This window comes from Rhinolophus sinicus, linkage group LG04, assembly GCF_036562045.2.
Source record: "Rhinolophus sinicus isolate RSC01 linkage group LG04, ASM3656204v1, whole genome shotgun sequence".
NCBI lineage: Eukaryota > Metazoa > Chordata > Mammalia > Chiroptera > Rhinolophidae > Rhinolophus > Rhinolophus sinicus.
This window is the reverse complement of record NC_133754.1, coordinates 141,786,382-141,808,176: the sequence shown is the minus strand read 5'-3', so window position 1 is coordinate 141,808,176 and position 21,795 is coordinate 141,786,382. Positions and strand designations below refer to the sequence as shown.

The 21,795-nt window shown below is 42.9% G+C and overlaps 1 protein-coding gene across 12 annotated transcripts in view; it reads right to left on the bottom strand.

Annotated features, from left to right (window-relative positions):
* Positions 1–21,795, bottom strand: part of TJP2 (tight junction protein 2) — a 112,449-nt gene that overhangs the window by 56,747 nt on the left and 33,907 nt on the right. For 2 of the 12 annotated variants that reach the window (XM_019730430.2, XM_074330520.1), the window contains exon 1: positions 12,227–12,433. The exons of 9 other annotated variants lie outside the window; for them this stretch is intronic. In XM_019730430.2, the coding sequence (XP_019585989.2) occupies positions 12,227–12,286 (60 nt within the window). In that variant the 5' untranslated portion in view covers positions 12,287–12,433. Of the gene's footprint in view, positions 1–12,226; positions 12,435–21,795 lie in introns of those variants that run through there. One more of the 12 variants, XM_074330527.1, reaches the window with a different exon arrangement.

Sequence of the window (21,795 nt, the reverse complement as noted above, 5' to 3'; positions counted from 1 at the left end):
AAAGAACCTGCAGGTTTCAAATTAGTCAAACGGACTTTGGCTCAAATTCCCTCCCGGTCCACAAGCTGTGTGACACCGGGCAAGTTACTCAACATCTCTGAGCCTCAGTTTCCTCCCCTATAAAATAGCTTTAACACCTACCCCCAGTCAGTTGGGAGTATTCAGTGAGGTCTGTACCAAGGGCCTAGTACTACACCAGCCACGTGGCTTCCTTCCCTCGCTTCCCTAGAGGCAAGTGAAGAGAAGTCTTAGGGCACAGAGCAAAACGAACTGCACCTGACTCTGTGTTCAGGGCTCCCTCATGATTAGGCATCTGCTGAACACTTGGGAACTCAGCTGGAAGCCTGGCCCCCACACGCCCATAATATTTATAGAAATCCAGGACATGGCACAGAGCTGTTTTACAAGTTCCATTAGTGCATGCATAATTTAGATTTGTCAGTCCAATAATGCAGTTTTGCAGGTTCCAAGAGTCTCCATCCACCTGCAAAGGGCTTTTTTCGGGGGAGGTAAGGAATCTAGTAAAAAGGGGAGAGAATACACACTCAGCTGACCACATTTCAGTCCTCTGGAACTCACCTTCTCCTTCCTCTTCCTTTTGTCTTCCTTCATCTACTGAGCCCCTATTCTCTGCCTGGCCTAAGAATGCAAAAAGCCACACTTGGCCCTCAAGAACTCACCATCAACCCCCCAATGTTAAAACTGAGCCACCTCCCCACACCAGGCAGAATCCAGGCCTCAGTGGAAACACACTGCTCGTCTGAAAGGAGACATATGACTGAAGTTTAGGTTTCACTGAGCATGTTTTTTGCAGTTCACTGCTTCCAAGCATTCGTTTTGATTAAGTCCATCCCAATCAAAAAGTGTACGTTGCTTCTCATGAAGATAATGGACTACCCAGGTAGCAGACTACACATACAGAGCCTGTATACCCAAGTTGGAAGAGACGAAAGAGAGACACATGACTGCATCCCAGTTTCTATGACACTTCACTGCATAAATCATTATCCCAAATATAAAGCCAAAAGATCAAGTCTGGTGTCTGTCTGGAGTGATACGTTACCGTTTTTAGCAGGACAGTTCATTGCTGGGACAGAATCCAATCAGGTCAACATTTACATTTAATCATCCAATCACACTCAAAGACAACTTAGGACAACAATGCAATTGTTACGTGGAGCTGACTACTAAGCCCAATGAGCCGTACACCCCACGCCCCGGCCCCCACCCCAGTGACATGTGTACTCTCCTTTGCTCTTGTTCTATTAATAGGCCAGAGATAGTCTTTGAGCCAGTGCATGCTGACTGCAAATATTCTGTGGTAACACATAGGAAACACATTGCCAATTTGTCTTCTGGACAAAGTAAATCACAAACATGATACTTAGAAATTTAGCAATGCCCAAGTTAATTTTTCTTTTTTACCCAGTTCTGTTTCCCCACATTTCAGAGAGGAAAGGCCCACAAAGAATTTTATCTTTAAAAAGCGGGTGACTAACCAATTCCCGAATGTGAGGAGGTTTCCGGGACTGAGGAAAGTGACAAGGCAATTTCAGCCGCCTTTCTTAATTCCTTAACTTCTGAGTATCAGTTCAGGTCAGAACTTGACTTATGCTTCAAAAAAAATTGTTAAGGACACTGTCAAATAAAAATAAAGGCCATACTTTACAAAAATACACAAAGCAGCACCACACGTCCTTTCTTTAGGCTGTAACACTACTAGCTAAAATATTTCTAGACAGACCAGAAATATATATACTGCCAAGAAAACCATATACATGTTTTAAGAAAGGAAAAAACTATTAAAATTGTAATACTCAATATATATCGATAACAAAAGATGAATACAAGTCACATTTGACTTCTGCAATTACAAGAGACGCTCAAAGTGGTTACCATCAGCGTCCAGACACTTCTGATTACGGCAAACTACTGCTTGAGCAGCGCTGACCAAAGTGTCTACTTGTATACATTTTTTGGCACCCCGTATGTGTATATATTTAAAACCAACCATTTTTGTCAAAGGAGTGAATTAGGTCAATGCCCTTAGGAAGCTCCCCTTCAGCTCTATTTTCTACTCTGCAAACAGTGAAGCCCTTTGTCCATTGTATTAGCCATTGTAAACTGTTTGGACATCCATTGTTAGCCCTGGTCGACTGGGTAAGTCTGGTGAAAAAGAGATAAAAACGGGATTCTGTCAATATATTTCTAGTACAAATTTAAGCAAACTTTACAACGACCCAGCTCACTCCAGCTGCTAAACCAGTGGCTGAAGTTACTGGTCATGCTTATCTCGGCCCTTAGAATATTTACTTTCCTTATCACTTGAAATCTCTCTGCATGGAGCCTTCAGAAATAACACTATGGATACAAGCCTTAAAAAAAAAAGTTAATAAATCACTCGGCCAGTCTGTTTCTTGCTAACCACCTCAAGGCAATAACAGTAAGGTCCCTAAAAAGTAAAATTGGTCAGGGTTACAGGGAAAATTATTTAATGAGAGAGAAGATTCACAGACATTCTAAAGAAAAACTCAGTTCTTTCCACATATGACATCATAGGGAGGATTTTGCCAGAATTGATTCAAGATTTTTAAATGTCTTGAGAGCAATACATTATAGCTTATATTTTACAATATAAGCTAGAAATAGGACAGCCACTATTGCCAAATGTGTTGTTAGACTATAACATGCTGTCAGTAGGAGATTTGAAGCCCAAAATAGGATAAAAATCTCATCTTTGTCCATTTTGTTTGTCAAAAGATAAAGGACGTTAAAGACCGAGGGGGAAAAAAGGGAATATCCTCTTTAGCCCACCTATAAATCAGATTTATATATCACCTTTTACTTTATTAAAAGCTAACAAATCAGATGACTTCAAAAATAAAACACTCATTATGTTTCATAGTTATACATCAAAGCAGTTCTTAGAATTAAGTCACCTTTCAGTTTCTGCATTAATTTATAGGCTTGCAGATTACAATTTCTCAAAGCGTGCTCACACAGAAAAGTCTCTAGGGGCCGGATGGCTCAGTTGGTTAGAGCGCGAGCTCTGAACAACAGAGTTGCTGGTTCGATTCCCACATGGGCCAGTGAGCTGCGCCCTCCACAACTAGATTGAAGACAATGAGCTGCCGCTGAGCTGCCAGAGGGGCAGCCGGATGGCTCAGTTGGTTGGAGCGTGAGCTCTTAAAGACAAGGTTGCTGATTCAATTCCCACATGGGATGGTGGGCTGCACCCCCTGAAACTAAAGATTGAAAACAGTGACTGGACTTGGAGCTGAGCTGCGCCCTCCACAACTAGATTGAAGGACAATGACTAGGAGCTGATGGGCCCTGGGGAAACACAATTAAAAAAAAAAAATGTCTCTAGAATCACAGAATAGTAGACAAAGAAACTGAGACCCTTCAGAGAAACAATGCCTTATATGACAGATAAGTCTTCCAGGAGCACCCATACTCTAGCAGGTGGTCACAGAGAAAGGACTGCTTGGACTGCTTCTGGCATGCCTTATAGAAAGCAGTCTCACAACTGCAGGGGCATCATCCTTTCAATAACAATGATGATACTAATTGTAATCGTTGCATTTAGGTTGCCAACCCAGGGGGCGTCTACAGCATTTCTCGTTTACTGGCACTCAGCTTCCCTTACTCCCAGAGGTCAGGACCCCACCCCCACCTCTTGCCAACCGGTGTATGTATTTAAGATCTGGAAGGATGAAAGAAAACAGGTGCCATTTGTTTTCCTTTTTCCTATAGCAACAGTCTCAGGCAAAAACTGGATTTCCGAGACCTGAGCTTTGCAGCTGTCTCCAAGCTCCCTACCATATCAGCCGCCGTGGGGCTGCAGAGGCTGAGTCGAAGGGTTTTCTGAAGTTCCTGGCTCTGGGTGGCAGCAGTTTTCTAACTTCGTATCCTCCTGTGGGGCAAATCTGAAAGCTAGTGGTGAGCCCTTGGTTTTTCATCCCTCCAGCTTTTTCATTATTCTGTAGATACTTAATTCTATTAAATCTCTTTCTACTTGAAATAGCCAGAATGTCATCTCTTTTCTTCACTGAACTCTGACTGATAGAATATAGCATGTTCATTTTACAGCTAAAGCTGAGAAAAGTAAATTACCTAAGGCCAAGTAAGTAATTAGCAAGACAAAAGAATTCAGATCCAAGTCCATCTGACTTCAAAGTTATAGAATGAAAGTTAAATGTATCTCCAACCCATGACTCAGCAATTTTATTCCTAGAATTTACACAGATGTGTGCACAAGTCCACAGAAAGGTATAGGTGATTTTCATAGCAGCTTGATTCATAATAGGAAAAGAAAAACACCTGACAACCCAAATATCCATCAGTGACTAAACAAACTATGGTAAATTCATATCAATGGAATACTACGCAGCAATGAAAAAGAACTGTCAAATCACCTAACATCACAGATGAAGCCAACAAAGGTTAACTGAGTGAAAGAAGCCAGACACAAAATCTTGATTTCATTTATATGGATCCTCTCGAAGTTAAGCAAAATTATCCCACAGTGAAAGGAGTCAAAGAGAGGTTTCCTTGTGGGTGGAATGGTAAGGGTCAGAAAAGTGGCAAGAGACAACCTTCTAGAGTGATGGAAAGTTTTATTTTTTGATCAAGGTGGTAATCACACAAGTGAATGCATTCATGTATAAGTTCATCCAGCTCTGGAACTAGACAGTGGTTGCATGACATTGTGAATGTATTAAATGCCACTGAATTATAGACTTTAAAATGGTTGATTTTATGCTACATGTATTTTACCACAATAAAAAAATTTACCAAGCTCTCCACTTGGATTTGTGCATTTTACCGTATATAAATTATACTTCAATGAAACGTCATAAAAATAATAATATAGAAAAAGTTTCACGATGAGTAAGCAGGCTTGGGAGGAGAGACTCTGGATGACCACTGTTTCTATGAGAAATTTTTTCTTGGTTTCGAGCAATTTTTTTTAACCTCAGTTCTGTAAACTGAGTCAACTTTTCCTGCCTCTTCCTGACTGTGCAGTAAAGAAATCTGCAAATTACGCCTTAAGCCATATCAATAGACTCAATATTTCTCCCAGACCTTTGATTAAAATTCAAATTTAGGTTCTGCTAGAAAGAAGTCCACTGATATTCAAAATGAACTCAGAGCCTCTTCATTTCAGTGTGTCACCACTTGCCTGTTTTTAGACTCTAACAATAACACCAGAAGGAAAAGCACAAATGTTTCCAGTTCCATTTCTGGAAAATTTCAATGGGTGTCTAAGATGCCACAAATCTCTCTCCCCTCTTAAAACTCACCCAGACACTAAACAGACCAGCCCAAGGTAGGCAAAGTGCTCTGCCTCAAGTTAGGCTGAAAAACTGAGATGTGCCTGGAGGGATGCTAAACCTCAGATGACAGCAAGTGATTTTAGAATAGTGAGCAGTGAGGTCTCGCAAGAGTAACCAGTAGGCTCACTCATCTTTAGTGCATTTGTGAAAAAAACATCAGAAAGGGCTCCCAGTTGCCTGCCTGCCTTAACTTCTACGCTCATGCTGTAGTTAACATGGTCCTCGGGAAAGAGGTCCATGGGAAAACAAGGAGGTGGTGGTGACTCCCAGAATGCAAGCTTTTACTGGGAAGGATGAAGGGGAAGAGGACGGAGAAACAACTCTCACGAAGCTCAGCAAGATGGTTTTGGCTGCTGGCTTGGGCTGCCGAGTAAGGAAGAGAATACAGCACACACCGTGCTGGTACATTATTTAAGGTGCAACTGAATAATAGATCTTTCCATCACCCCATGAGCTAAACAACTACAGCCACTCGGGTTCTCAGTTTGTCTCTGAGGCAAATGCCTTTCAAAGAGAATCCACTGGATCTCTTAAAAAAAAAAAAAATTAAAAAAGAAAAAAAACACAAAAGTTATTTAAGAAGCGTGAACGCACTCCAAGATAACAAGAAACCAACAGAAATTATTTAGAATGTTCTCTAGGTTTTACACCCAAACACTCAGAACCCTCAGAAACTTAAATACCACACAGACTTCAGAGACCATCAACTATAACTACTCATTTCCCTATTTAAAAAACAAAACAAAACTGAGCTAGAATTATACACCTTGGCTAAAGTCACCCAGATAATTAGTGGAACAGCTTATACACCACTACAGAAACGGACTATATGTAATTCTACACATTTCTTTTCCTTACATGCTATCATCCACTGACTAGAAATGTCAGGAATCCACTCTTTGAATTCCTCAAGGCATCTTCAATTCTTACTAGATTACGCAGTAAGCCTTTCCCAAATCAAGTCAGTTCGATGATGTGGTAAATACTCTGTGATGTGCTTGGTGTCCTGTCAGCTTCTGGGGTTCTCAAGATGACTCAGACCAGGGAAGGGCTCCCGGCTGAAGGAAGTGATAAGAGCGCTAATAAATACAGGCATGTGCGTGCTAACCAATCGCAGGCAAGAAGGTAGTTGATTCAGCCTCAATGAAGAAGGATAAGGGAGGAACTGGACTTCTAAAAATGAACTCAACAGGAAGCTCCTTCTAAACAACTCATTCTTTTCAAAAACAGAAATGGTTAGTTTCACTAAATTAATTCCCTCAAATAATTTCATGCTGTTTTGCCAGACATATTTAGGACCAGTCTTTCGAGGATTGGGAATGGCCCTTTCCCCCTTCTCCCCATCATCAAGTTCCATCCACCTGGGGCACATGCTGTTATATAAGGCACCCCACAACGCAGAATTGAAAACATGGCCTTTCAGACTGTGATGATCAATGACTCGCAATGAATGGAAACATACAGCTACATTGGGAACCTTATTTCTTCCTCCGAAGAACAAAAGTCCTAGAAGCTACATGTCCTAGAAGAGTTCACTAATTCCTACTGATGACTAGAAAGCATTATTTCCTTTGTTCACCTTCAACTCAAATGACAACATCCAGGATGAATATCTGCAGTGTTCTCTCATCTCTATCAAAGCTTTCTTTAATACAACAACAAAGCTATAACTGGCTTTTAATCATGATCTATTAACCACAGCCTAATAACTGTTACCTACCAACAACTATCCCAGTAATTCTGTCCCACAGTGTATTATATACTATATTCCCTCCAAACACCTGACTTGTGACCATATTATCATTAACTATAAACACATAACTACAGTATGTATTTAGTCCCATGCTTATACAGGGTATCTAACAGATGAGGGATGCTATAATTAACGTTTCGAAAGATGATGCCATTTTTTCTTGTGAACATAATGTTTGTATTTCATATGGCTGATTAAAGTCCATAATAGAAATAATTACCATATTCATTAACTGTAAACCCATGTTTACATATGCATACAGGTAAAATTCAGTAAATATTTGTATTCAAGGATGTGACATGAAATCTTTGCCACGATTCACGGTATGATTTGAAATTTTTAAAGACAGCCAGCTTCCTAAAACACAAATATTTTATACATGAAGGATCTACCAAGAATATGTTTTCTCCACCACTATCATTCCTGCCACAGTCTCAACATCTCCCCCCCACACACACACACACACACAATGTTGGGAATTAGAAACACAGAAACTATAATGCATGAGTATTCTAATTAGGCTAAATATAGTCTGAAAGTTAAAATAAACATTATTACAAAAATGTATCTTGCTATACTCTGCAACTTACAATGGTGTGTAAGTGATGAAGGAAAGTTATACTACTATATTTTGAAGGTTAAAGACCTGATTTAACTAACCGTCTGGCAGAGGCACTAAACAAATGTCTATGCTGATTTAAAATGACTGAAGCACAAGTTACTAACTGAAAGCTTCCTTACTATTTCTCATAAATGGTGTGGGAATGTGCACACATATACACACAATTAGGGATTTTGGTGACTGAAACAAAGTATTATCTATTCTGGTTTTTATTTACCTAAGTGAACTTCAATCGCTCAATTTTCTAGGTCAAGGCAGGGTTACTTTGTTTCTACCTCAAGACTTTCAATTCCTATGACAATCCTTGTTAAACCCTATTTTACATACCAATATAAGCTACATTTTTAAAAAGTTAAATACATTTACATGGAGGATATTTGGCTCTCTCTCCATTCTTGAGCACTGATGGTGAAGACCAGCAAGATGCACTTGATAACGGAGCCCTGCTCCTCAGGTCCTCTGTATCCTACAAACGTCATACCAACAAACCTTAAAAACTGCAGAATGGCTTGTGAGAAGCAGAGAGAGGAATGAGAATTAGACAAAACCACAGCTTCACAAAGTCTGCAATAACAGATAAGGAGCTCAGTGGAAAAGAGCAAGATGCACATATTAAGACAAAGTCCGTCAAATTCAACTTTCCTGGCTCTTCTGGGCCATTCTGTGCCCGACTTTCCTGAAGGTATAGAGCTGGGTCGAGGTGTACCCAGCTCTCCATAACTAAACATCACACTCCTATTTTAAGCAGTATTTCCCAAGTCTCAGATTTCAACGGTTATCTTCACAACTTTTGACGTATACCACTCACCCTGTTAATTTACTATTTTTCTTATCCTGAACTCATTGTTTTACTTAATACTTATTTTTGCTTCATTCTAAGCAATCTATCGATGAAATAAATGAGTTTGGTGGCTGGCTTTATGTTTATTATTATTATTATTCCTGAAGTACAATATTTGTGCACAGTAATTGAAAAACAGGATATGCCCCTTCCTGTGCCACCTGTACGTCTGTCTGTATGGAACACTTTGGGAAACACTGTTTGGGGGACAGCAAAAGAGGCAGAGAAAATGCTTAATCAACCTCTTAGGTATGTTTTCCCTGGCAGTCCTCAGTCTGTCTTCTGAGCTCACAGGTTATCCAGGCCCATGAAGCTTTGGGTGCAATGGCTGGCTGGATGATGGAGGCACTAGTCCTTTAAAAACCCAAATGAAACTGTCATCTCCATGGCAAGGCCCACGTAGGCCTGCTGGGGCTGTAACAGTCAGTCACCAAGTTATATTCTAAGAAGTGTATTTCCTAATCAAGTGAAGAAAGTGGGAGCAGGTACTTTCCAACTCAGAATGTCCCTTCTCCTGCAATAATGTAGGTGGCGTACAAGCTTCATCAACAGCTTTCCTAGGTAACCTTCAAAACTGAAACTAGCGCTTCCTGCCAGTACCAGTTGTTGGGACTGAGTACCTGATAACGATTTCCATTGCTGTTACATGGTCTTTTAAAAAACGTTTAATGGGGCCACCATCTCACACCCTCAGACATTTGCTAGGTATATACCGGTAGGCGTCTACTAACAAGAGGCATCACACAAATTCTTGTGGGGGTGAAGTAGGCCCTAAATAGTTTTAGGGAAAATTTCTTTTTCAACCTTAAAAAAAGTTCATGTAAATATTGACGTTTTTAAACCAACTATATACGTGTGAAATCTGACGTCTGAGTTTTGGGGCGTTTCTTGTTTCCCTTTGTTTTCTGACTCTGACCCTTGGATTTAGGATCAAGAAACTGGCTCAGTAAAACACCTGAGATAATCATTCTGCCCCACCCACCCAACTGCCCAGGGAAACTGCCTGCCTCTCCACACCAAGGCTGACTGGCCCAGAGCCATTCTCACCAGCAACTTCTGGCCTCCTGATGACTGCTTAGTCTCATTCATCAGTGAGGCATTTTAGAGGGAGTCAGCTCTCAACCTAGATAAACTGATCTGTACTCACACCTCCTTCCCTGGGATTTGTCTTAGGCATCAGGCAAAAAAAATCCCTGATGGCTCATATTCTTGGTAGAAAGTATGTTGAAAGTTTCAGCGATGATTACTAACTCTTCCTACTTCTTCACCCCACCCCAGGCACTCCCACAACTCGTGCCACTCCTGGACCAAATCTGCATGACTTTCTAAACTACAGTACATAGGACTAAAGTGGCCCCACCTAGTTTCAAGAACTTATCTGTCTTCTAAAAAGAAAACCTGCAGGGGAGAAAACCTTGCAAACTCAAAAGTCGCTGGAGGAATTTTATCATCTCCCTTGCATTCCCAAGCACTTCGGAGGAAGATAATGGGTGGCCAGAGACCTTTTGTCAAATGTACCAAAAAACTAGATCAAAAGTTAAACAAATGCAGGCAGAAGTCCTCGCAAATGGAATTCCCTGGAAAGGGGGAGGAGGGGTGATGTAAAAATTCATTGGTGTGAAACATATGAGCGTTTCAAAAGCAGTAATATTCCCTGTGCAGGGGGTGGGGTGGAGTGTTCGCTAAGCAACTTGTTCGATTCTTTGTAGGAAAAGTCAAAAAGTCGAGTCATTAATACCTTAGGGATTTCTAAGACTTTTTTTCTTTTCTCAAAGTTCTCTTACCGGCATTCAAGGTCTTTAAAGAGAGTGTGAGCAACTTTCTCTTTCCCTCAGCTCCTGCCTTTGACACCTACCTGGCACCTCCTACCTGTACTTCTAGATCCTGCCTCCCTTATCAACCCAGGACCCAGCACTTACATAGTTACTAGCTACTGCTTACTTAGCACCCACTACATGCCAGGCACCCTACGTCATTCAGTCGTCACTCAACCCTATGAGGGAGGGGCATTATTAGTCCCATTTTCTGTACTGGCTTACATTGTGAGGTATCTGATCAAATGCCACCCGTTTCTTCCCAGCAAAAATCCTAGAGTGCAGTACAGGACGGTTGCACTGCACAGCCCCTCTCTCAGCCAGCTCTCCCAACAGAGAGTCTGCAGAGTCTAAAACACAGTGGTAGAACTTTCAGGTCTAACAGACTCTTGAAGGCAGAAACTTAGTCTTGCTCATCCGGTACCACCTCACGATGACAGAGACAGTAGGTGCTCATTACGTTATTAGCTGCCAGGTCTTGAAAAAGTTGCAGGCAGCATTTCAGGGTGAAAAAAATTCCCCTTCATCGATCTCTGGCAGCTACTCTGAAAAAATTCAAGAAACACCTCAAAAGCCACTGTTGCCTTAATCAGGCATCCCATTCTTTCATCTCCCCAGAGAGGGAAAGCTGCAGCGTCCTGCCCACATTTCTAGTTGGAACTCATCAATCTTAATTATTGTCAAGTTTCCCCAACACGACCATGTAGCAGAGGCCCCTCTTATTGTATTCCCCACAGTGAGGTGAAGTTGTTCATGAAAATGTATTGAATAATTGAATTTCATTCTCTTAGGCAGGATATTAAATGGCACTTTGCTACAAATGCAATCACTCCTACAAACACGTCACTTAAAACACCTTCCCAGGTGTGCAGTACATGTTACCCTGGGAGAGACGTGTCCTCACAAAGAGGGTCCTGTTCTCTCAAAGTGGTGGTCAGGGCCCCCAGCACAGCCCACCTAAAGCCTGAAGAAGAGGGCCTCTGTCTCTGCTGGGATTCCCCTGAGAGGAGGGAGGCACTGCGTGATCCCGGGGCAGTCTTTATGATGGGAAGAGTCTCCGCTGGGAACTGGGGCGAAACCACAGACATTACTCAGGGAGACAGCTGCCAGCGAAGCAGCACTGCCTAAGAACTGAAGCTAAAATAGAGGTGGGAGGCTGTATTCCATTACTAAGCCCTGGAGTATTCACTCTCAAGTTCGTCCACACTTCAAGAATGTTAAAACCCTGTAGTCAAAACCCTGATTATTTATAACTTCAACTACTGTGTAAAAGCCGAAACTCGACAAACGAAGACATAAAAAGAAAAGAAATGGTGACAGGTAAGATAATACCAGAGTAAAAAGCATTCATCACTCCCTTTTTGTGGTTTCTTACAAAACTCCATCTCCGCTCCCCACTGACAATAACTTTTACTTATTTTGCAGAAGTAGGTGATTAAAAGGGAAAATGACGATCCTGGCTTCCAAAGAGATGTCAGTTTGGCTCAAGCACACACGACTGGAACTTTGCATCAAGTACAGAGTGTAGTTTGAAACAGAAGAAGAAAACACAAAGGCATACATACAGCAGGCGATACAGCAGACTCAACGAGATGCCCCGAAGGTAGCAGAGATACAGGGGAGAGTTCAAGACAGTTTCCCCTACTGGAGTCCTAATCTGAAACCCAAGTGACTTCAGAGAACAGAGAAAGAGTCCAGGAGCCCTGGAGACCAGGAGCCTACCCCCTTCCCATGAGCTCCTCATCCTGGTGGGAGAATCCCAGCTACCTAGAGTACATCAGGAAAGCCCACCATGCGCTCCCACGCGCACTCCTGGCGACCCTTCTCCCAACCAAATGGACACAAGAGGGCACTTACATGGAGCCACGCTGACAGCTCCCGCCGGGGTGGAAACCCGCGATCTCCTCGCACCAGCATCTTGGGCGCGAGTCCCGCGTGGGCCCCGCTCCTCCTCCTTCTCCGCGCGGTGGGTCAGTCCCGGGACCTGCTGCCTGGGTGCCAGCCCGAGGGGACCCACCCCTTTGTCCCTCCTCCCGAGGAGGCGGCGTAGGTCCGCCCTCCTCCCCAGCGCAACGCCTCTGCGCCCGCCGCAGGGCCCGGGAAACTCTCAAATAGGCCGCTACCACCCCCGCGAGGCCCCGGGGGAGGCCGCATCGGCGCCCAGCCCGGGAGGAGGCGTCCCGCGCGACTCCCGGCTCGGGGAGGGAGAAGAAGGCTGCGGCTAAGAGATCCTGTGGCCCAAGCGTCCCGCCGCCCCCACGGTTGCACCACCACCCTCCCCCGGCGTGTGGGATGGTTCACTCCGCGGCGCGCACTGGGGACAGCAGGTCCGGCTCCAAACGCGCGCGCCCTGGGAAGCGCTGCAAGTTGAATGATCTTGGAGGCTGGCCTGCTTGTCTGCGGATTTTTGCTTTGAAGTCGCGTGCGCATCCTGTACGAACACTTTTTGGAGAGGTTTGCGGAGCCTCTTCCTTTCTCTTCTGAAGGGAGGAACCGGGGAAACCCCAAAGTTTTCCGTTCTGCCTAGAGGCCTGCCCGTCCAGCCAACATACACGGCATTCATTGTGCCCCAGATTTCTCAGCTCGGGAACGGATTACCCGAATTCCAAGGGTATGTTAGTGTTAAATAATAAAACACGACTTTTGAGTACATATACTCCAGGTTATCTCTGACACATTTCCAACAACTCCAATGAAGAGACTGAAACTCCTCTCCCATCATCAGCTTCTAAAAGGCTACCAGGCGGTCACAAATGCTTAGCCGGCAGGATCTAACGCAACGCAGTACCTTTATTCATTTTAGAGTCTTCTATGCACAAAGAACTGTGCAACATAAATAAAAGCTTCCTTATTTTAAGGGCAATGTAAATTATTTGGAGAATCAAAACCGGTACACTGATTAAAAATATGACTTTGGGTGTGAAGTCTAAGGAAAGCACATCGTGAGAGAAAAACATGTGGCCCACTCAGCTCTGTCCTTAAATTGAAAAGCAAAATTCCACCTCCGCTCACTGGTAGAAGGTAAAAGGTCCGATTGCTGACAAGATACAGATGTTAGGCTCTCTCCCTGAAAAGTTGCTTCACTTCCTGCCTAACCAAAACAAATTTGGCAGCGTATGTGGAAAAACAAGTCCAGCAGATGCCTCTCTGCAGTGTTAGGCTTCTCGCCTCTTTTGGAGTAGCTACATTAAGTGCGTGCCTATGAATAAAAAGCACTGTGAGTAACATTTCTCAGTTTCCTTCAGGTCTCCAGACTTAGGCGTTTTGGTTGTATTCTTGATGTAAGTAAGGTGTTACTCTCCTGATCCAAGCACCACTTAAAAAATGTTTCTCAAATGAGGTGGTGCTGACTAATAATAACAATGACAGCATTTGTGAACTGGTCACACCTTCATGATGAGCTTACACCACTAGCATTTAAAAAGGAAGAAAGGAATCCAGAACGTAGCAATTACATATGCCCAATTATTCCTTTTTTCTCTCTAGCGTTGCACTGTCCAATATGATAACTACTGGCCACATGTGGGTACTTAATATATTCAAATTTAAATTAACTAAAATTAAAGGAAATGAAGTTTCTTAGCCACACTAGTCACATTTCCAATATTGAGTCAGCAGTCACATGTGGCTAATGACTACCATATTGGACAATGTAGACACAGAATATTTCTATCATCGCAAAAAATCCTAATGGACTACAGCACTCCAAATGATGAAATATTCTTATAGTACAAAGACCAACATTCCGGCACAATAAATAGGTCTGACTTACCTGGTTGTGGGGAAACGATTCAATTGATAGAGAGTAACATTGCTGGTGGCAGTATAAATCAATACAACTCTTTGGAGAAAAAATTTATCGCACATATTTTTCACATGTGGATTTGCACATTTGAACCCACTCCTAGAATTTGTTTTTCCAAAGAACTTCTATCCAACAAATAATTACTGAACAGAACGCCTGTCAAGCCAGAACCTCCTCATAAAAAGACTTACGCTCTCACGTCATGGAGCCCAGTCTATTACGGTAGACAACCAGTAAACATGTTTTAAAAAGCAGGAAAGGAAAGGAACTATTTAAGTGCTGAGATTCCTGGCAGGCTCAGGGTGGTCTGTGGGCTTTCAGGAGCGGTTCCTCATCCATACTAGGGGGCTGGGATTTAGAGACGGCTTTCCAGAGATGCCTTATGCATTCTAAAGGATGGGTAAGAATGAGTTTGTGAGACAAAGGGGGGAGAAAGCTTTCCAGGTGAAGAAAATAAATAACAAGTGGAGAAACAAGAAATGAAGAGACCGCGGACTTGCTCTTGAGGTGCCAAGAAGTGAGGTTGCCCAAGCAAGCATGGCCTATGTTCTACTGTGAACACAGAAGTGGGGTTAGACCAGCATTTTATTATACGTAAACATCAATGTCAGTTTCTTGGAAGATGGAGTTGTCAGATGGGGATGTGGGGATGGGTGTCAGTAAGAATGACAAGACCAGCAAAAAATCAAAATCAAAATAAATAAAAAGGCATTTTTGTGGGAATGCAGGTGCCAGATGTCATGGCTATGAAGTAAGGCAGTGTTAAAAGGGAACCAATTCAACAGAAATTAAGGAAGTACAATCAGCACACAGGATGACTGTCTGATTAGATATGAAGTAAGGAAGAGGGAAGTGAGTCTAAGATGACTCTCAGGTTTCTGGTTTAACTAACCTGTTTCCCCAAAAAGAAGACCTCGCCAGACAATCAGCTCTAATGCGTCTTTGGGAGCAAAAATTAATCTAAGACCCAGTCTTATGTAAGACCGGGTCTTATAGTATAGTAAAATAAGACCGGGTCTTAGATTAATTTTTGCTCCCAAAGACGCATTAGAGCTGATTGTCCGGCGAGGTCTTCTTTTCGGGGAAACACGGTAAGCAGATGGCAGTGCCTTTCACTAAAACAGAACAAGTAGTGGGAGCGAATCTCGGGAGGGGCTTGAGGAAGGAGAGTGAATTTAATTAAGGACTGACTGAGTTTTGAGGGTTACAGTTCCTCAAGGTGGAGGTGTCCATGTGTCCATGATTTGCTAGGCATTGATGAGTACTTGGGTAGAGAGATTTGGGATAGAGGAAGAGATTTGGGACTCGCCATGGATCAAGAGAGCTGAAGTCATTGAAGGGAATGAGACCACAGGCACACAGTGGAGAGAGTGCAGGTTCAGCTCCAGACCACAACATTAAAGTGAGTATCGCAATAAAGTGAGTTGTAATCTTTTTGCTGGGGGAGGGTCTTGCCTTCGATTTGTAAAAAACACAACATTATCAAAAAAACAAAACAAAAACCCACACAACATCTATGAAGTGCAAAAAGGAAAGTGCAAATCAAACAAGGTATGCCTGCATTCAGACATGCTGTAGGCTGAAGCAGGTGAGAGGAGTAAGGAGAGGACCCATCCCTGGGAATGTCCATATTTAGGGGGCAAGTTCAAGTCCCTGGAACAGACACCAAAGAGGAACTGCCAGGAAGGGAAGAAAAAAACTCTCTGGAGCAGAGCGTCCAAAAAGTCAAGGGAATAATGAATTTCAAGGAGGGGAGAACAGCAAACACCACGCAACACTGTGGTCAGTTAAGTACAGAAGATGTTAACCAAGAAGAGGACCGTTGCTCTCCTTGGCCAGAGCTGTTTCAATCGAGTGGACTAGAGGTTAGATGACAGCGGGGACTGGGAGGTGAGGTAGCACTTCATTGCAGGCCTATTTATAATAACGTAAGATGAAAACCATCAAAGCTACTCATTTACAGCAATCAACTGAACTGGTACAGCAAGTCAGCATTTAAAATTATAATGCGGAAGTCTCTATGGCCACAAGGAGAATAACAATACAATGAAAACTATATAAAAGAATTGGAAAGTATGTGGAAACATGACTCAATGAAAGGAGAGGATTGTGTGCATTTTTTTCTTTTTAAATTGTAGTTATTATTCGTGCAATGGACACGTTTTCAACACTTTTTTCAGCATGTATGACGATGTATAAAGTTTCTGAAACAACTTGGTCAAAGGATCTCAAATAAATGTGATAAACTAAACACTTTTAAAATCCTTGTATCTCCTGAAGAACATTAAGATTTGGGGAGATACACACACACACACACACACACACACACACCCATACGCATATTTGTGTATATACACATATGTGTATATTAATCATATGATGACAACGTGTCAAATGAGAGCAAAGGAATCTGAGGTTGAAAAGTTTACAGGTTCACTGAGCCATTTAGTTGGCCTGTACACTGAACAGCAGACTGGATTCATAGAGACACTCTCCTTCAACAAACATTTCTTGAGTGCCTACCAGGTAACCTGAGGTAGGCATAGAGAAGAGAAAGGCAATATAAAATGGGGGGCGTGCTCACAGTTTAATAAAGACAAAGACACGTAAACGAATAATAAGAAGGTATGAGAACTGCTCAAGTACAGGTATGACTGCAGTGCTGAGGCAGCAGCTAAAACTCTGCCCAAGGGAGGGGCCCTTTTCAAGATAAAAGGCCTGGCATTCCCTCATCTTCCCAGTGGCCGCCTCTTCTCTCCTGGCCTCTCTCACCCTTCTCAGTCCAAACAACCATATCAATAACCATGCATATTCATCCACTTACAGGATTCTTTCCTCCACTAACAGCCACCCCACAGCTCCTACAAAATAACATCCAGGAGAGACGCGTCAAAAGTTCTGCTCTGCCCCTCATGCCTTCCCTTTTAATTATATAGTATCATTCTTACTCGTGTTCAAAGTTTAACTCTACGTGCATGCACTTGGGAAAGATCACGTGAGCACACAGCAAGAAGGTCGCTGTCCACTGTAGGAGCCAGGAAGAGGGCCCTTCCTAAGAACCCAATCTGCCAGCACCTTGATCTTGGACTTCTGAGCCTCCAGAACGGCGGGGGGAAAATGTCTGTTGTTTCAGCCACCCAGTCTGTGGAAAGACTGCCTCCAGATCCTACATGAGTTGACCTTGCTGCCTTCTCCAACCTCAATCCATCCTGCACGCTCCCAAGCTCACTTCTTGGAGCCACCCTGGTCTTTCTTTGTGGCTGTTGGTTTAGAGACCCTGCCAAGCTCATTCCTGCCCCAGAGCCTTTGTTCCGGCTTCTCTGCCTGGACCCCAGCGCCAGCTCCTGCTTAGATTTCTCTTTCCATCGAATGCAGGCAGCATCACCTAAGGAGGTTCCCAGGACACGATGTTCTCAGGAGAAAGGCAAGTTTAAGTTAAAGCGAGCAGGTGGGGTCCAGCTGAGGGTTTCACTAGTTGTGAAACAAGCGTTTGAGAGCATAGCTTAGGGTAAGGGAAGGCTAGAGAGGAGCTAGAGCTGAAAGGGAGAACAGCTCAGACAAACAAAGGAGCCTATTATCCACCTCTCTCTCTCTCTCTCTCTCTCTCTCTCTCACTCTTTTGAACTTTATTATTACGATTGGTAATACATTGCCATGGCTGTTGTTATCACCACAATGAGAAGATGTTAGAGCACGTGCAAAGGTTATGAAAACTTTTGTAGTCAGACTCACAGGGAGAGAAAGTTCTCAGTTCTCAACGAATAGTACATTCCATTCCCTCTCCTTTCCCTACTACTGAAGGCACGAATCCCAAACCCCACACTCTCCTCCTGGTGTTTCTGGGCATGATGGGTTTAGCTGGCCACAAAGTTAACGAAAGAATTAGCTGTGCAATTCAGAGTCACCTGTGCGCTGGATGCATTACGAGTCTAAGGAGACCTGGAAGGTATCGGGGAGCGTTCTGATTGGGAGGAAATGGCTGTAGCTCTGGGATGACTTCGTGATGCCAGGTTACCCATGGACAGGCTCCTAGGGGACTGATGGGGCTGGTCTGGGAGTGATCAGGCCGGCAGGCAGAGGCCACGGTCAGCCTGGTCAACCAGGGCTAAGGCAGAGCGTACTCCAACTCCAAGCCTGGAGATTCTAGTAGCCCCTTTTGGAGCACAGTCTGGTCTAGACAGATCCTGCTAGGGAGAGAGCTGTGCACCGTGGAGGAATCTCTCCCTCCTGGCACCGTGCCCTGAGTCCTCAAATGCACTGTGCGCTGCATTTCGACTGCTTTTATTATTTTACTACTGTTTACATTGCAGGCTATATGAAATCCAACTCTTTCAGAGACAGAGCCACTTCTTCACCCTCCATTAAGAAAAAAAGACAACAAACCAGAAACACGGAAAGACAAGGATCAATGAAACGAATATTATGTGCCAAAAGTTTTCAAACAGTATTTTTGCTCAGTTTATGTAAATCCGCACAGCACCCCTGCCCTCCCTTTAGAGATGAAATAACTGTGCTTCAGAGAGGAAAAGCAGCTTGACCGAGGTCAATCCCAGGGTACATGGTGGGTGAAAATACAAACCCGCATCTGTTGGATTCAAAGCCCCTTCCGTCCCTGCTCTCCAGCGCCTCCCTGCGTTCTCTGCCTCTGCTGCACAGAGATAATTGCTCGGAGGGGGGCGGAGGGGGGGGGAAGAGGTGCATTTTTTGTTATAGTTTCCCTTTTGGATCCTTTTAACAGAACTCAAGAGGGGTTTTGCTGACAGCAATTGAACGAACAATGTTGGGGCATCGTGTTTGTGAAACTCTTCCCATGCAATATTAAAAGGTAAATGCCACAAATGCCATTTGACTCCAGCCGATGAGCTAGTAAATTAGAATCCTTGATTCCAATGTGATTCTGATGTCTAACCGGATTTCAGAGCTCCCTCTGCCAAAACAAGTACATTTTAAATAAAAAACAACAACCCACACATTAATAACATTTTCACTAAGTAAAAAGGCACTCAATCTCACAGGTAAGGAGGGAATCTAAGGTGAAAGAGACCCAGGGGACTGTCTGCATGAGGTACACAAGTCCTCCAGGGAAACTAGAGGGACCTTTGGCAACACCTGAATTGCTTTAAAAAAAACAAGAAATTATCATCAGAATCCTTTAGCCCTAAGAATTCAGTATCCCTGATTGACACGGATAAAAGTTGTTGAAGAGTCTCCTAGATTTTCAAAGAATTCTCAGACCTGAAAGGGGCCTTAGAAAAAACCTGCCAAACAGATAGTTTCCCAGGGCAGCCATGCAAATTAGCATAGGCCTCTTAAAACAAAGGAAGCTGGGTCTGGACAAGGCACTTCCAGGAGGCATTCACTAAAACTGGAAAATGTGGCTGGTAACATTTCTGTTTCTATAGGAAAGTGGCCTAAATTCTGCTTATGACAAGAACCGCCTGACGCATCCAAGACCTGTCCCCTGAGATTCTGATTCAGTAGGTCTGAAAGGGGAATTGATATTTTCAGCATGCACCCCCAGGTGAGTCCCATCATGAAGGAGGTTTGGGACAGTGTTAAGATTCTCTGACACAAGACAGGAAGACGACCATTCTGAAGGCAGGTAACACATTTTGAAGGTTTGAAAATAACTCTATTTGCAAAATGTTGTCTTTGGTTTACAAAAGAAAAGGTCTAATCCTACAATCTTTCTAAATGTTTATTTACATATACATTTGTGTACATACATAATTTGGATTTCAATTATATTTATATATAAATGATACTTGTTTACTTCCCAAACCATACAGTAGATCATAAAAAAGTAGCAAAAGGCAATTAAAATGTCACCATCCAGGACAAAGTACTGTTAGTAAGTGGAGGAGCATCCTTCCAGGTACCTCTCTGCACAGGTAAGCACGTAGGTATGTCGTATACACCTGGGCTATACTAGACATGCGCTTTTGTTACCTGCTATGCTACATAAGAACATTACTTGACTATTTTTTCATGACAATACACATAGAGCTATTTCATAATTTTTCTAGCTGCATATTACATTTGGATGAATATAGAACTATAATCTGCTAAATAGATGGTTTTATGTAAAGTTCTTTTTAAAATGGGTGTAGAGGGGCTGGCCCAGTAGCTCAGGTGGTTGGAGCTCCGTGCTCCTAACACCGAACGAAGGCTGCCGGTTCGATTCCTACATGGGCCAGTGGGCTCTCAACCACAAGGTTGCTGGTTCAACTCCTTGAGTCCCACAAGGGATGGTGGGTTGTGCCCCCTGCAACTAGCAACTAGCAACAGCAACTGGACCTGGATCTGAGCTGTGCCCTCCACAACTAAGACTGAAAGGACAACAACTTGAAGCTGAACGGCACCCTCCACAACTAAGATTGAAAGGACAACTTGACTTGGAAAAAAAAGGCCTGGAAGTACACACTGTTCCCCAATAAAGTCCTGTTCCCCTTCCCCAATAAAATCTTTAAAAATAAATAAAATAAAATAAAATGGGTGTAGAGCACAAGGACAAAAATGAAATGAATGAAACCCCTATGATGTACTTCACAGTGATAATGAGGAAGCAAGTAGCTTATAAAACTCAGGCAGAATTCATAAGACGTGTGTAGTGTAGATAGTAAGTAACCTATAGGATGTGTTAAAGATAAAGAGAATAAATGGAGAATTTGTGTGTTAACTACAGATGAAACAAATGAGAGTGGCACTTATAAATAGAAGGGGATGGAAGGACAAATTAAATCTTTACTAGTAATCAAATTTAATAAAATATTAATACATTTAATAAATATCTCATTTATAATTATATTTTAGATATATAATATTATTATATAACTTGTAATTTATAGTGTTGATAATAAACAGTTCCTATTTAATAAAATATTAATAATATATAATAAAGCCCAGCTCATGCTATGTCCAGATTGACAGCTATGTCACCCCTAAATGTACCACCTATTGATGACACCCATTATATTCAATTCTGGACCCACATATACTCTGCGTGGAAATGCAGACAAAACAGAGATCCCTGGTGAGCTACAGGTGTTGGCCAAGCATACTTGCCCTCCAGTCCTCGGAAAGAGCAAACATGTGTTGGCTTCAGATACCTGATGATATCTCTTATTGAACCTCAACTCTGGTCTTTGTGACCATGCCATCATTGGGGAAAGCTGACACCGCAGAGACAGGACACGTGAACATTGCAAGTACACGGTTCCAGAAGTGCAGACCTTTTACCCTATGTACATCCCAACCTAATTATGTTAATGTGTTCTAATCTCTATCCCCTTGCTTCTCCCTGAGTGTTTTCAAATTGAATTAATCGAATCAATGGTGTGAGTGGAAAACCTGATTTTAGTCTCTGAGCCTTCATGTCCCTTGATCTGTGGGAGAGCTTGCCTGCCAACGTCCTTGGAGGCCAAAACTACATCAAGCTGGTTTCCACCAAGCCTAGAGTAATGAAGAGAAGCAAGTAGGGTGGGGAGCCACAGGGTTTACAGAAGGTACCTCAGATTCTTTGCTCATCTGGGAGGTGAGCGTGAGAATAACACAAGAGTGAAATCTTTCATTCAATTTCAGGCAATGGATGGGGACTTTCAGCTTTTCCTGCCTCCAAAGT